Here is a 16994-nt window from a genome sequence, read left to right as displayed (position 1 = left end):
CCTAGGGCAGCACCAGGCTACAGGGTGAACCCAGTGCTTTATATCTGGCAGAAATCTGGTCAGATGGAAGATGCGATTTTTTAGTTTTTATTTCTTAATTCACTGGAATCTTCCCTCAGGAAATGGTTAACATCTGCTCCCCCCCCACCCCCCCACCAACTCCTGTCATTTGGTCATTGGTTTTCTTGATTGGTCTACTTAACTTTCTCTCTTTTTTCTCTTCTTGCCTACTTTTGGGAAATTCCCTCCCATTTCTTCCCCAAACCGTCTATTAAGTTTTTTTCTATTTCTATCACCATGTTTTTGTGTTTGTAGAACCATTTTATTCAATTAAGAGGGTGTTGCAATACCCCAGGAAATAGTCGGGACAGGATGTAGTGGTGGGAGGGCTGAAGTGAAGTCATATTCCGGGTGTGTTTGGAATCTAGAACCAGCAGGATTCGTGATGTTTTGGATGTGGAAGGTGAGGCAAAGATCAGAGTTAAGGACGGCTCATTTGAACACTAGGCAGGTAGACTGTCCATTGTGTGAGACAGGGGAGAATATGAGCAGAGGGGCCTCAATATGCACAGATAGGGATGAAGAGAAGGTGGTTAATTCTAAAAATTCTGAGTTCAGAAGGAGGTTGAATGCTGGGGACGATAGTGTGGGAGTATCTCAAGACCACAACAAGATTGGTTGAGACCACAAGGCAGTGCATGGAGAGACAGGTGAAAAGAGGTGCTAGCACTGAGCCCTAGGAAGCTTCAAAAAGCAGAGTCTGGAGAGGGGAGGAGTCAGCAAGGGAGACTGAGGAATGGGGACCATTATGAGTAGACAGAAGAGGAAGAGAAAGTGGTATCCTGGAAGTTAAATGACGCCCATGTATCAGAAGGAAAGAATTTATAACTGTGTCAAGTGCTGCCAAAGATTGGGAAATGTACGTTTGGATTTCTTAGGATCTAGATGACTGATAATTTAGACTCAGTCATCTGAGCAAAGGCTTAGTGGGTAGGATTAGGAAGTGATGGGTGGAGAAGAATGTGGGGACAGCAAGTTTTGAGGACACTTTGTAGAAGATGGAACAGTTTTACGCCTTTTTACATTTTTGTTTGTTTGTTATGGTTGCTAACATTCCCTCTCTAGCAGCGTTTTTCAACCTTTTTTGAACCTATAGTTAAATTTCTGCAGCACACTTAAATTATATTGATCAAAACAAAGAGTTAAAAAAAAGACTATACTCACTATGCTTTGAACTTCTTTCAAAAATAATTAAATTGATGATCTTTAAAAATTATTGTGGCACATCTAAGACCTTTTCACAGAACTCCAATGAGCCATGGCACACCAGTTGAAAATCACTGCTCTAGAGGTTTCCTCAAAGATTGAGTCCTTGTTGTCTGTTCTTGCTTAAAAGGCATGAGCTGCCACGAGTCCTCAGGTAGGGCTATCGGCTTTGAGTGCTGTGTGGTTTTTTCTGTATGTTTTTGTTGGGCATTCACTAACCTCTTTATATTTTGGTCTTTCCTCTTGGGATCGGGAGACCTCCAGCGACTTCCAAGTTCTGACAGTGTTCTGGACCCTAAGTTGAGGAGGAAGGCTAGCAGGATATGAGGGGCCTCAGTAGTCAGCATGCCCATGGTCCCTGTGTTTTCATCATAGTTCCCTGGCCTACAACTGGGCTTTCAGGGCCTTGTTTTAATATTGCAAGAAAACCAACCTGATGGAGTTGGGGAAGGTTTTTGGGGAGTGGGGATGTAGGGGACTGACAGGAGGCCTTCACCTTGTGCTCCCCCTTCCTGGCACTTCTCTTCTTACCCTCAGTCAGACAGGTCCCAGCTGCCAGTTCCTCCTCCATCAGGGTTAGTTCCCTGTTTTCTTAGGGACAACTGTCCATTTGTCATTCTGTCCTATCCTATTCTATAATTCTTTTGAGACAGAGTTTTTCTTTGTCACCCTCAGTAGGGTGCCATGGCATCATAGCTCCCAGCAACATTAAACTCTTGGGCTCAAGTGATTCTCTTGCCTCAGCCTCCCAAGTAGCTGGGACTACAGACACCTACCACAATGCCTGGCTATTTTTTAGAGATGAAGTCTCACTCTGGCTCAGGCTGATCTTGAACCTGTGAGCTCAGGCAGGTCTTGAACCTGTGAGCTCAGGCAATCCACCCACCTTGGCCTCCCAGAGTGCTAGAATTCTAGGCGTGAGTCACCACGCCTGACCCTCATTTGTCATTTTAAAGGCTACTAAATTCCTACAGCTAGCTTCCATATATTTTTTTTTATCTGCAAAGGTGATTTATTAATTGTTCTAGCTTCCATATTTTGTTGCTGTCATCTCCTTTATTTCAATCCTTATGAGTTTATATTTTTAATAATTTGTTCTTTACTATAGTTTCAATGGAATTTCAGGAGAGAACAAAATTATGTACACGTACTTATCCTGATATCTTAAGCACAGATAATTCTCACAAATACATACCCATCACAGTTCAAATCAAATGAGGCTATCTAAATGGTAGGTGATGCTATTAAGATTTAGACCACAGTACTTCTTTCCAAAAAGGCTGCATTAGTTTGCAATCTTCAAAGAGCTAAAAGTAGACTTGCCATTTGATTCTGCAATCCCATTACTAGGTATTTACCCAGAAGGAAAAAAATCATTTTACCATGAGGACATTTTGCACTAGGATGTTTATTGCAGCTCAGTTCGTAATCAGCAAGATGTAGAAACAGCCATCAGCTCATGAATGGATAGATAAACTCTGGCATATATATACCGTGGAACACTATTCAGCCATAAAGAAAGATGAAGACTTTACATCTTTTATATTTACCTAGATGGATTTGGAGAACATAGTAAAGCATCACAAGAATGACGCCTAGGTAAAGCGTCACAAGAATGGAAAAGCAAGCATCCAGTGTAATCAGTACTAATAAGAAACTAATAAATGAACAACTCCAATCCCACACAAGGGAAAAAAACACAATTAAATTCAAGTAGGAGAGGAAGGGGGGAGGAGATTTGATAAGCTCTCACCTAACTGGTACAATGTAGGGATATATGTCCTACATCCTGGGTGAAGGGCTCAAGTACAACTTGGACTTCAACAAACACAAGCAATGTAACCTAAATCATTTGTACCCATGTATTAATATAAAATAAAAAAAAAACTTAGACCTTCAGTGATTCATCCACTTTCAGATACTCTGTCACTTTCATGATTTTTTTCCATTTGACAACTCCATTCTTTGTGTCTCCTATTCACATGAGCTCTACTTTGTGCTAATATTAACATGTAATTATTTGTGAGCTCTACTATATACTATACTATAATGTGGGCTCCTCCAGGTGAGGGAGTATCTCTATCTCCAGACTCCCAAAATGTTTTATAAGACACTTGCAAAACAGATACCATCAGATAAATAGCAATTACTTCCCCCACCCCCAAAGGTGGAAGTTTCTTTTTCACCAAAATAATACAGTGAAATAGAAATTAACTGATTTTAAAGTCTGAATGACAGGCTACTTGCAATTCCTTAAAGAGTGCTCTGAGAACACTGTGGTTCCCAGTAGCTAGGGTAAGTTGACAAACCTGGGGCCATTTGATGAGACGATGCTTCTGATCTCTGTTCCTTGGGATGACTTTTTGCACACACAGAGGTCTTTTCTTAGCAATTTGCAAAGCTCATTTCATCTTAGCTTTTCCTGTGGCTTCTGAATCCCAAAGGGCTACAAGATAGTTTCTCTAAGCCCTTATTTTCTTTCTTGCCCTGTCAGTGAGATGAGGGCATGAACTGTAAATATGGGGTGACTTGCACTCGTTTTGCGTGTAGGCTTCTGCTGACTCTGCCTCTCTTCTCATATACCTTAACCCAAATCAGTGTGAATGGTTTCCCTGTGGGCACTTGTTTAGTCTCTCATGTTACTATCAGTACAACTGACGCTGTCTTTTTTTCCTTTTGCTGAGAATATTTCCAGCCTCATTTTTCTAAAACCTCTCAGGCAAGATGCCAACAGGAGAAATGGTAATAAGACATTTGCTGTACACAAATGAGAAGGGGGCCATAAGAATACTAACAACAAGGAACATTTGGAGCGTTTGCATTGTGTGTGGCACTGCATTTTATTTTTATTTTGTAATCTCCTGCCAGAATCCCTAGAGAGGTAGGTGCTCACATTGTTAGGTCCATTTTGCAGATGAAGAAATTAAAACGGTTATGCAGGCAGTGACTTGTGGAACCAGTTGATTGCAGAGTCCACTGTGACCCGCTGCTTTTTAGTGCTGTCAGATGACAATGTGTCATAACATTTCTTATTTATATTTTTGTTTCTGAGCTATGAAATCAGCTAAAATGAAGCAGAGTAATCGTCAAGAATGGTCAGTTTGCAGCCTTAAAGAAAGATGGAGACTTTACCTCTTTCATGTTTAGGTGGATAGAGCTGGAACATATTCTTCTTAGCAAAGTATCTCAAGAATGGAAGAAAAAGTATCCAATGTACTCAGTCCTACTATGAAACTAATTTATAGCTTTCATATAAATTATATGAAATATAATAGCCCAAGAATATGAAGAAAGGGAGGGGAGGGGAGAGGAGAGGATGGGTGGAGGGAGGGTAATTGGTGGGACCACACCTACGGTGCATCTTACAAGGGTACATGTGAAACTTACTAAATGTAGAATATAAATGTCTTAGCACAGTAACTAAGAAAATGCCATGAAGACTATGTTACCCAGTTTGAAAATATTTCAAATTGTATATAAAACCAGCACATTGTACCCCATGACTGCATTAATGTACACAGCGATGATTTAATAAAAAGAAAAAGAAAAGAAAATGGTCAGTTTGTCTAGGAAAATTGAAGTTAGAGTTGATTTTCAGGAATTACTCATCTCAGCCTATTTCAGCCCTTCAGGGTTCAAAGATGATGTTCTCAACTGTAGAGGGAAGAGTCTGTCCAGATTATCTTCTGCGTCTCTGTACATCTGAGTAGTGCATCTCCTATTACCTGTATCTGTAAAAATTGGGAAGTTGGACTGATTTAATAGGCTGTGCCCGTACCAGAAGCCAGTTTTCTAGAATAGTGCATTTCTTCTTTCCACCTAAACACGATGTTTCCCTGTGTCCTCTGTCAACTTAAAGCTTAATAAGAAAGTAAAAACATTCATATTAATCAAATTAATATAAGGTAGACAGCAACAGAGAACCAGAAGTTGGGACTTGAACAAACAAGGAATTATTTAGGGAATAAACAGCCATTTATTAACATGGTATGGTAGGCAGGCTCTCAGATGGCCTTAAAGAGCCCCACCCCTTATCATTTAATAATAATAAAAAAGCCCCGCCCCTAGTATTCATGGTCTCATGTAACCCCCACCCTCTTGTGTGGGTCTGGACTTCATGATTCACATGAATAGAATAACAGAAGTGATGGGATGACACTTCTAAGATTAGGTTATAAAGAAAGGGAGACTTGGCCGAGGGTGGTGGCTCACACCTGTAATTCTACCACTCTGGGAGCCAAGACAGTTGAATTGTTTGAGTTCAGGAGTTCAAGACCAGCCTGAGCAAGAGTGAGACCCCATTGCTACTAACAATATAAAAAACTAGATGGGCATTGTGGCACCTGTGATCCCAGTTACTTGGGAGGCTGAGGCAAGAGAATTGCTTAAGCCCAACAGTTTGAGGTTGCTGTGAGCCATGGTGATGCCATGGCACTCTGCTCAGGGCACAGAGTGACACCATGTCTCAAAAAATATATATATATTAGAATAAGAAGGATGTCCCTCATTTCTGGTGCTGAAGAGGCAGCTATGGAGGAGAACGTGTTAATTGCTAAGACGGAGTGTCCCGGGATAGACATCTGCTTGTGTACAATGTCATGCATCAAATATGAGATCGTTTCTCATATTGGGTCTGTGATTCTTAGTTGGTTTGAATTGATTTTCATGTCTATTTTCAAGTAATGTGGTGTTTTAAAATTTTTAATTATTATGGCTATATAACAGTTGTCTATGGGGCCCACGTGATGTTTTGGTACAAGCATACAACTTGAATTAATCAAATCAGGGTAATTGGGGTATCCATCACCTCAGGAATTTAACATTTCTTTGTGTTAGGAATGTTCCAATTCCACGCATTTAGTTATGTTGAAGTATACCCTAATTTATTATTGATTATAATCAGTTGGTTGTGCTATCAAATATTGTTCATTCTATCTAACTACTTCTATTTTTGGACCCGTTAGCCATCCCTGCTTTATTCTCCCCTCCCTACTACCCATCCCAGCCTCTGGTAACCATCATTCTACTCTCTGTCTCCATGAGATTAATTATTTTCAATATTTGACTCCCATATATAAATAAGAACATGCAAGATTTGTCCTTCTGGGCTTGGTTTATCTCACTTAAGACACGTTCTCTAGTCTTATCCTTGTGGTTTCAAATAGAGAGATTGCATTCTTTTTGTGGCTGTGATAATATTCCACAGTGTGTATGTACCGTAGGTTCCTTCTCCATTCACCTGCTGGTAAACACTTAGGCAGATTCCATATCTTGGCTATTGTGAGTACTGCTGCAGTAAAGGTGGGTATGTGTGTGTCTGCTGATCTAACAACGCTCCTCCTTTGCATGTGTACCTGGCAGTGGGGTTGCTGGGTTACATAGTAGCTTGATTTTCACTTGTTTTGAGGAACCTCCATACTTTCTTCCACAGTGATTATATATAATTTAATTTCTAGGCCCACCAACACCGTACGAGGGTTCCCCTTTCTCTACATCCTCTTCAGCACTCATTCTTGCCTGTCTTTTTGATAAAAGTCATTTTAACTGCGGTAAGATGATACCTCATTGCAGTTTTGTCTTGTACTTCTCCGATGACTAATGATGTTGAGCATTTTTTCATCTACTTAATGGCCATTCGTGTGTTTTTTGAGAAATGTTTATGAAATTTCTTTGCCCCCCCCCCTTTTTTTAAGACAGAGTCTCACTCTGTCACCCTGGGTACAGTGCTGTGGCATCATACACAGCTCACAGCAACCTCCAACTCTTAGGTTTGAGCAATCCCCTTGGCTCAGCCTCCCGAGTAGCTGGGACTACAAGCTCCACCAATATACCTGACTACTTTTTCTATCTTTAGTAGAGATGGTGTCTCACTCTTGCTCAGGCTTGTCTTGAACTTCTGAGCTCAGGCAGTCCACCTAGCTCAGGTTTCCAGAGTGCTACCATCATAGGTGTGAGCCACCACACCCACCTTTGCCCATTTTTTAATCAGATTATTTTGCTGTTGAGTTGTTGGAGCCCCTTATATGTTCTAGTTAATCCCTTATCAGGTGGGTAGTTTGCAAATATTTTCTCCCACTCTGTAGGTTGTCTCTTGTCTTTCTTAATTGTCTGCTATGCAGAAGCTTTTTAGCTTGATGGGATCTCATTTGTCCAATTTTACTTTGGTTGCTGGCGCTTTGGGGATATTACTGAAGAAGTTCTTGCCCAGAGCAAAGTCTCAATGCATTTCTCCAGTTTTCTGGTAGCAGTTTCCTGGTTTCATGTCTTATATTTGAGTCTTTAATTCATTTTGATTTGATTTTTACATATGGTGGGAGACAAGGGTCTAGTTTAATTCTTCTGTATATGAATATCCGGTTTTTCTAGCACCATTGATTGAGGAGACTTTTCTTCTCCCACTGTATGTTCTTGGTAACTTTGTTGAAGGTAAATTCGCTGTAGATGTGTGGATTTATTTCTAGGTTCTGTATTCTGTTCCATTGGTTATATGTGTCTGTTTTTATTCCAAAGCCAGGCTGTTTTTTGTTACTATGGCTTTTAGTATAATTTGCGGTCAGGTAGTGAGGTTCCTCTTGTTTTGTTCTTTTGACTCAAGGAGTAAAGGTTTTGGCCTGTCTGGATCTTTTGAGGTTCCAGAAAAATTGTAAGATTAATTTTTCTTTCTTTCTTTCTTTTTTTGCAGTTTTTGACCAGGGCTGGGTTTGAACCCACCACCTCTGGCATATGGGGTCAGCACCCTACCCCTTTGAGCCACAGGGGCTGCCTGAGATTAATTTTTCTATTTCAGTCAAGACTGTCATTGGTATTTTGATCAGGATTGCATTGACTCTGTTGATTGCTTTGGGTACCATAGACATTTTAACAGTGTTGATGCTTCTAATCCATGAGCAGGAATCTCTTTCCATTTTTTTGTGTCCTCTTCAATTTCTTTCATTGATGGTTTATAGTTTTCATGTAGAGACATGTAATGCAATATCTTGAAATCGAAAGGCAACAGATTTTTTGTTGTTGTTGTTTAGACATTTTATTTTGAGACATTTTTTAATATCTTGGGTTAAATTAAGTTGAGTGATAGGGTTCCAAACTAGTGCATTTCATTCTTCACGAAGCATGGTTTAATAAAAACAACATTGAATTTCAGCATGCTCATTCCTGTGGAACTCATGGGAAGTGCTGCTATGGTCTTAACTTTTGTTTATTGAAGGCATGTGTTCAAACCTGAAACTAATTTTATTCTAGCACAACCTCAGCTCTGATTCTAGTTTATAACCTATGTGTTTACAGATAACACATATTTTAAAATTAATTACGCACATTATTTCAAGACTTCTTGAATTATCTCTTTGTTACATAATTGCTTATTTTCTCCACATGATGAACATATGCTACGACGAAAGTTATTATTATCCCACTTGATAAAGTCTCAGAGAAGCTTAGTGTCTTGATCGTAGACACACAACTAATTGATGGGAAAGCCTCAAAGGGAACTGTGTTCTTTTTCTTCTCAATCTAGTCATCAGTGTTTTATAGAATTGTAGATGTGAATATAAAATTGCTGTCCATTTTGGACTGGAGTGATTATTAGCACACGGCCATTCATAGGTTGTTTAAAAGGAGTGGTGAACATGTCCACCTGTTTGAATCCTGGACAGCTAATGCACTTGACAAATCAATGAGTGGTCTGTTAGTGCACTAAAGGGACCAGGTTTCCTCTCAACACCCCCTTTATTCTTGCACCTTCCCATATAAAAGCATAACAGATACTTCTTGGTTAAATTCTAAGTAGCATTTATGTATGTATATATTTTTGAGAAAATAATAAAAACTGCATTGTAGACCTGCAGGGGGGTGGGAATTATGAAGTGACTCAGCCTATGATGGGCATTCCTGAATATCTTAAAGCACCCAGAGAAAATACATTTTAGGTATTTGTCTTCTGAGCTGAAGTATAATCACATCAGTACCTAGTTGAATATTAGAAGTAATGTAATCTGAATTAAACATTTATCACTAAATACCTTTTTAAATTTTGGATTTATTTGTGTTCTGAAATCTTGTCTTCTGCTTGATAGTTTAAATGCTAAATAAATAAGACAATATAGTGAACACCACACTAGCTTTATGTCAGGCTGTCTTACCATTCTGGTAGTTCATCGTTCAGCAAAAAGGATCAGCTTCACTTACACATTCATATGAATGATAAAACACACATCTAGTCCAGCAAGAAGGCTGGGAGAGGAGGGAAAGGGGAGGGGAGGGGAGAGAAGAGGAGGGTGAGGAGAGGGGAGTGGGGAGGGCGAGTGAAGGGATGGCATTTGGTGGGATCTTGCCTAATTGCACAAGGCAAGAGTACATTTCAAAACAACTAAGAGTACATTATCAATGTCTTACCACAAAAAATAAGTCAGTGAGGTGATGGTTATGTTAATCAGTTTGATTTCAGCATTCCACACTGTATATCAAATCTTCACATTGAACCCCCTATATGTATACAGTTATGATTTAATAAAGAATTAAATTAGAGAAAAGAAACATTTTGCATTGTACTTTACTTTCTTCTAAAATGTACTCTATAAAAAAATAAATAAAATTTACTCTGTAGGTAGAAAAAAAAAAAAGTACCATCGTCAATAGGCACAGCTGGAATTTCCTCCGATACATGAAGAAACTAAGATAGAATGAGAAAAGAAAATACTTGTTTAACTTTTGGGTTTGAAAATAAGGCGTATTAGAGTCAGAAGTATCTTCTAAGAGTTGAACATCTTGAAAAGGTGGCTTGAGGAAGGAACATGAGCGAACCACGTGCCAGATGCTTTTACTTGTGATTATCGCCTTTGGGCCCCATGAAAACTCAAAACCAAACTCTGCTGGTATCTCCCATTACTTCCTGCCTCCTCCCCCATAATAGAACTGAACCTTATTAAGCGACTTACTTGAAGTAATGCTGCAGCAAGTGGAAATTTAAATTTAAAATCAGTTTACTTCGATACTATTCTATTGATAGGATCATATGGTCTTTGTTTTTGCCTCTGTTTATGAGGTGAGTTGCATTTACAGATTTGCTTACGTTAAACAAGCCTTGCATCCCTGCAATAAAGCCTAGCCGATCATGATGGACATCTTTTTTAATATGTAGCTATATTCTATTTGCTAAGATTTTGTTGAGAATTTTTGCATCAATATTTATTAGCGAGACTGTCACTCTACTTTTTAGTTGGGTCCTTTCTTGGTTTTGGCATCAGGGTGATGTTTGCCTCATAGAACGTGTTGGGGAAGATTCCTTTTTCTCATTGTTTTGGAGCAGGTCCTGCAGGATAGGTACAAGCTCATCTTGGAAGGCTTGGTGGAATTCTGGTGTGAAGCCGTTTGGTCCAGGGCTTGATTCTGTGTTCTCTGTTCTTTCCACATCAATAAGATGCACACCATAAAAATAATATTCCCTTTAAAGCAACTGTCACCATGATATCAGTTTAATTCTTAGGTGACTTCCTCCCGAAGAAGGCTAAATTTTGGACTTGAAACAGGGAGATTTCTGAAGAATGTTATTCTAGAAACTTTGACACCATTCAACATATTAAAAACTCTTTAGATATGATCATAACTAGAAATCGGAGTGGTGTAGTCTCATGAGCAGGTGTCTGCAGACTTTCAGGATGGGGCAATTCAGCACCTTCCCACCCAAGTAGCCCCAATCTCAAATTATTATTAATCGAGTAACTGTGAACCCTTTCAATAAACTAGCAGAGTCTATGATGTACAAGAAATGTTTTACATTCATTAAATTCATGAGGGAATGCATTGTTTTCTTGATTTTAGAACTTTATTAATTGAAAACATCCCACTTACCTAATCACGGATGATGGTACTAAAAATTCCCTAATATATGAATTGTGATCTATGTCCTGATTTCTGAAATATTAATATGTATCTTTTATTTTTTTTAAATTGAGGACCTTTAGTACCTTGATAACCTGAAACTTTCCCAGATTGTATATCTTATCTTTGTTTCTTGTCTAAGACTCCTACTACCAAATCCATTCCTTCGTAAGCATCTAATCTCATTTCTTTTCAGGAACATAAGCAATATTGTGCCCTCAAAACTGCTAATTTTCCTTTGAATTGTGTTCACATTTCTCACGCTACCTAAAAGAAAATTGTATGGAGAAATAGTAACAGTGTTGCTTGCTTTCTGGTGAGATTTTCTACGGGTGATTAAAAATGAGGTTTCATGGGTTAGGGCCTTTTGAGAACTTAGATAGGAGCATATGACATTTCTATTCTTAGGTACAGGACATTACATGAAATAAAAAGATGAGCAGGACAGTCGCAAGTAAAGTTTTCTGTGGAAAATTTTGCGGGAATAAAATCATGGATAGCTTAATCCCAGCACTTTGGAAGTTTGAGGCAGGGGGATGACTTGAGGCCAGAAGTTTAAGGCCAGCCTGGGCCATGTAGTGAGACGCCCATCTCTGCAAAAATTAAAAAGAAATAAAATTAGCCAAGCATAGTAGCGTGCACTTGTAGTTCCAGCTAATTGGCAGGCTGGGCAAGGAGGATCACTTGACCCTGGGAGTTCAAGGTTAGAGTGAGCTATGATCATTCCACTGAACTTCAGCCTGGGTGACAGTGAAAACCTGGCTTAAAAAAAGAAAAGAAAAAGAAGGTAAAGTCAAAGAACAATTGTATGCCTTAGGATAAATGATTTGATTGTGCTCTTTGGCCTTGTCCTGAGGATGAAATCTCACACTAAGCCGCCTACTAGCATTCCCTTTCGTTTTTCCATCAATGTCATCGTATCACCAAGGAAATGTAGAGAATTATTGGATTGGTTGCTAGTTTATAAATTCCAAAGCCAGAAACCACTGGGTTTTCTTTTAGAGGTTAGATTGTGAAAATCTGAGGGGGGGAGGGATTACAATTCTGTATATAAATTTATTGTCTTCATTCGGGTTTTATGTATTTTGTTACATAGTACAGTGAAAACTATGAGTTAATCCCTTTTAATTAATATTTGAAATATAGTCCAAGTTAGCTGGACTGTGTTTTTACTTCTCTCTCTGTTTGCTTTATGTGGTCTAAGGAGTAAGAAGATTTGTCTGAGAATCTTAAACTCCTAAATTGCATTTGATAATTAATTTTTTGGAAATTGAGCTAATGGATTATTCTTAGGGTAGAAGTATTACATTCGATTTGGTATGATTTTTGTTAGTGAATCTGGGCTCTGTTTCCAGCTCCAAATACAAATGCTGATTGCTTTGGTTAGATTTCTCCTCCATTCTGTTTTTATTTCTCATTTGTCTTTCTTAATTCTTCCCTGGGCTTTTGCCAGAGTCAACTGGAAAAGGTCTCATGTATTTTTAGCTTTGAGGTAGAGGCATCGTGAAATGCCTCAGTTATCAAAATAAATACATCCAGTTTGTGTTTACCCGCTTTGCGATATTTTCCGAGAAATCTTTAACTCCACAAGAGCTTCTCTGGCTACTTAGCACAAATCTAATCAGGGAACATTCACCTTGTGTCTAGCTAACATAACGCAGAATGGTTTTGATTCATTCATGGCACACCTACTTCAAAATTCAATGTAACATTTCCCAGGCAAACAAATGCATAAAGTACATATTCCTGAAGTTCAATGTTCTGTTCTGCTTCTTCTTTGTATAACCAATGGGTCATTTGTGTTTTAAGGATATTTTTCAGGTTTAATCTGTGCTCATCGCAATACCAATATCAATGAATTATCCTTTGATCCTTTGATTATAACACTTTGAGGAATTATAAGACAAAATTCTTATATCTTTCTATACTAGATCTATCAGTTTAGTGATTAGATTTAACTTTTGTCAAATGTTTTTAAATAAAGTGGCAGATACGAGCATTTATTGGTATAAAAGCAGGATATGTCAGTGACAGAAGCTGTTTGCTTATTTTTCTGGTATTAAGGTACTTTGTCAAACTCACCTGGGCTGTGGGACAGACCCATGGTTTCTGTGTTGGCCTTATTTGTGGGATTTAGTATTTGTGGTGCAAGTTAAAGCTTTAACACTTGACATCCGGCCCATTGAAATTCCTGGTGCAATCTTATTAGTGGGGCAGGTGGAAACTTGGAAGATGAATCCCCTACCCACTCTACCTGCTGGGTCATGAACACTATTGCCTGAGACGACCAAACATCTTTTTATAACTGGCTTAAAGCAATTTATATTGTCTTTTTTTTTTTCTCATAGCTGTTGTAAACTTGGACAATTCAGTGGTTGACCTGGAGACCCTTCAAGCTCTCTATGAGAATGTGAGTAGTAGAAGGAATTTTATGTGTGAGTATATAATATCTACACAGTACACATCTGTGTACACATGCCTGTTGCTTTAGGTGCAGTGAATTTAAGTCGGTATTTGTTACCATACTTTTTAGGAACGTATGAAACAACCATGTGCTCTGATGGTTTTAAGGATTGTGATTCAAATCATGTTGTATGTGAAGTCATTCATGTTTTCTTTTTTGCAATAATAGACAATATTTTTGTGGGGGCTAATTTGAGCCAGGCATTACTCTATGTACCTCACATACACACACACACATACACCCCCACACACCAATCTTTTCTTTAAATTTTTTATATTGATATGAGGGTGCAAATGTTTAGGTTACATTGTTTTCACTTCTAAGGTAAAGTTCAAGTTGTAGTTGAGCCCTTCACCCAGGGGGCTTGCTGAACACCCTCACATTGTGCACATTAGGTGAGATTCCGCCAGTCACCTTCCCTCCTACCCTTCCTCTCTCCTTCCATTCCTCTCCTCACTAGACTATACTTGTGTTTTTCTTTTGGTGGGCATGGACTTGTTGATGTTTTGGTTTCATATTACTACTGAGTACATTGGATACTTCTTTTTCTATTCTTGAGATATTTTACCAAGAAGAATGGATTTCAACTCTGTGGAGGTAAACATAAAAGATATAAAGTCTCCATCTTTGCTTATGGCTCAGTATAACTCCATGTTATACATATACCACATTTATTAGTCTGTTCATGGGTTGATGGGCACATGGGTTGCTTCCCACCTATTGTCAATTGTGAATTAAGCTGCAACAAACATTCTAATGTGAATATCCTTGTGGTAAAATGATTTTTGTTCTTCTGGGTGTAGATACCTAGTAATGAGATTGCAGGGTCAACCAGAAGGTTGACTTTTAGTTCTTTGAGAATCCTCCATTCTTCTTTCCATAGAGGTTGTATTAGTTTGCAATCCCACCAGCAGGGCAAAGTATTCCCTTCCCTCCACATCCACCCCACCACCTGTAGATTGGGATTTTGTGATGTGGGCCATTCTCACTGGCCTTAGGTGATATCTCAGAGTAAGATATTTTTCACTACATTTGGAAATTTTTTAATCTTTTGTTCCTCATTATCGGATATTCTTTTCTACTATCCCATTCCTCTCCTTCTGGCCTTCCAATGACGTTCATGTTAAACATTGGATGTTTTTCCACAGGGCCTTAAGACTATGTCTACTAGATTTTTGATATTTTTTCTTTCTACTCATCATATTGGGTAACTTCATTGACCCTTTTGTCATCTTTATTCTTTTATTCAACCCATCTAGTGAAAACATTTCTAGTATTATAGTTTTCCATTCTAGATTTTTCATTGTATTATTTTAATAGTTCCATTTTTTGAGGTCCTTATCTTTTAAACATTGGTAATTTTTTTGTACAAATTGAATGGTTTATGTTCAGTTAAAGCGCACACACACACACACACACACTCACACACATAAAAGATAACTCAGAAGCAAAAAAAAATAAATTTACAATGCATGGACTCCCAGTATATCAGGGCCCAGAATATTTAAAAATGTTTACTTGATTAACAGACAGCTCTAAGGAAATATAATCAAAAGACATAAAGAGACAACTCAAAGGAAAGTAAACTTTTATCCAATAAATATAAGAAAAAGTGTATATTCTCAATAACATAAAAGAAAGTTCAATTAATTCATCAATGGGATACTTCTTTTCTAATCAAATGTTTATGAGAATGTTAAAAATAGTAGTTTTCACATACTATGTTAATATAAGTTGGTATAATTTCAATAGAAAGGATTTGCTAGTGTTTAATATAATTGAGGGTGAAGATAACATGCAATCCAGAAGTTCTATCCCTAATCGTACATCCTAGAGAAACTTTCAGAAACATCTTACCAACCATCAGACACATTAATGAGGCCAGCCCATTGGTCCAGTCAGGTTTATCTGATATTTGGTACAACTATCAGACAAATCAACTGAGACCAGAAGAATTATAAGAATCAATAAATATAGTTTCAAGCCACTAAAGTTTAATTTGTTTCATATAAAAAGGTTACCTGGTATTTTTTACATATATATCTATACCATATATGGATATAAATTTAAATATAATAAAAATAATATAGAATCATATTATCATATGCAGTAATAATACAGAGTAATATTTTCCATATGGGCAAGGCATTTGTTTTTGTTTTTCTCTCTATGCCTATAGAAAATCAGAAAAATAAGTAGAGAGAAGCATATTTCCCTTCCCATTGCAAAAAAGTACCTAAGCCTTTTGTGTCCTTAAGCTGGGCTGTCCTGCCTCAGATGATCTTTGGGAACCTGGGCATTTCTTGATCACAAAGAGAATTTCCTTTGTCTCTATCAAGTGAGAGAGGCCTGAAGTGGCTGAATAGATCCGATCTTTTTTTCTTCATACAGTTTTGAATTATTTAGTGCCCTTTAATCATCACTTGAGCATTTCTTACAGGACAGGTCTGGTGGTAATAAACTCCCCCAGCTTTTGTCAGGGAATTTTTTAAATTTTTCTTCACTTTTACAAGACGGTCTTACGGGATGTAAGATTCTTGGTTGGTAGCTTATTTGCTATTTGCACTTCTATCAACCCACTGCCTCCTGGCCTCCTAAATTGTTGATGATGAATCTGCTATTTTTATTTTTATTTTATTTTATTTTATTTCATTTTGAGACAGAGCCTCAAGCTGTCCCCCTGGGTGGAGTGCTGTGGCATCACAGCTTACAGCAACCTCCAACTCCTGGGCTCAAGCGAGTCTCCTGCCTTGGCCTCCCAAGTAGCTGGGACCACAGGCACCCGCCACAACGCCTGGCTATTCTTTGGTTGCAGCTGTCATTGTTGTTTGGCGGGCCTGGGCAGTATGTGGCTGGCACCTTAGCCACTTGAGCCACAGGCGCCAAGCTGATTCTGCTATTTTAATTGAGGTTCTCTTGCATGTGCTAAGTTGCTTCTCTCTTGCTGATGTCAAGATTCTCTGTGATTTTGCCTTTCAAAAGTTTGATTATATCTTAGTGTGGATTCTTTGAATTCCTCTTATTTGGAGTTCATCATGCTTCTTAGATGTTTATATTCATATCTTTGATCCAATTTGGAAAGTTTTCAACCATTGTTTTTTTCAAGTATTCTCTCTGTCCTTTTCTCTAGGACTTTCTAGCACTGTCTCTTTCTGCTCATAGGACCTTCACATCACATATTTGGTCTGATTGATGGTGACTCACAGGTTCCTTAGGGTCTCTAAGTTTTCTTCGTTCTTTTCTCTTTCTGTTCTTTAGACTTGATATTTTCTGTTGTTCTATCTTCAACTTTATAGTTTCATTCTTTGCCTGCTCAAATCTGTCTTTGAATCCCTCTAGTGAATTTTAATTTCAGTTATTATGTTTTTCATCTCCAGCATTTCTTTTT

General features: G+C 38.2%; 1 protein-coding gene across 1 annotated transcript in view; it reads left to right on the top strand.

The window, feature by feature from the left end:
• The window catches only part of FMN2 (formin 2), a 332811-nt gene that overhangs the window by 172351 nt on the left and 143466 nt on the right, over nt 1-16994 (top strand). Inside the window, 1 exon segment of the mRNA XM_023519245.1 lies at nt 13491-13552. Coding sequence (XP_023375013.1) covers nt 13491-13552 — 62 coding nt within the window.

The sequence above is a fragment of the Otolemur garnettii genome, unplaced genomic scaffold, assembly GCF_000181295.1.
Source record: "Otolemur garnettii isolate 467f Iridium unplaced genomic scaffold, OtoGar3 scaffold00165, whole genome shotgun sequence".
In the NCBI taxonomy this organism is placed as follows: Eukaryota; Metazoa; Chordata; class Mammalia; order Primates; family Galagidae; genus Otolemur; species Otolemur garnettii.
This window is presented reverse-complemented; position numbering and strand designations above follow the sequence as displayed.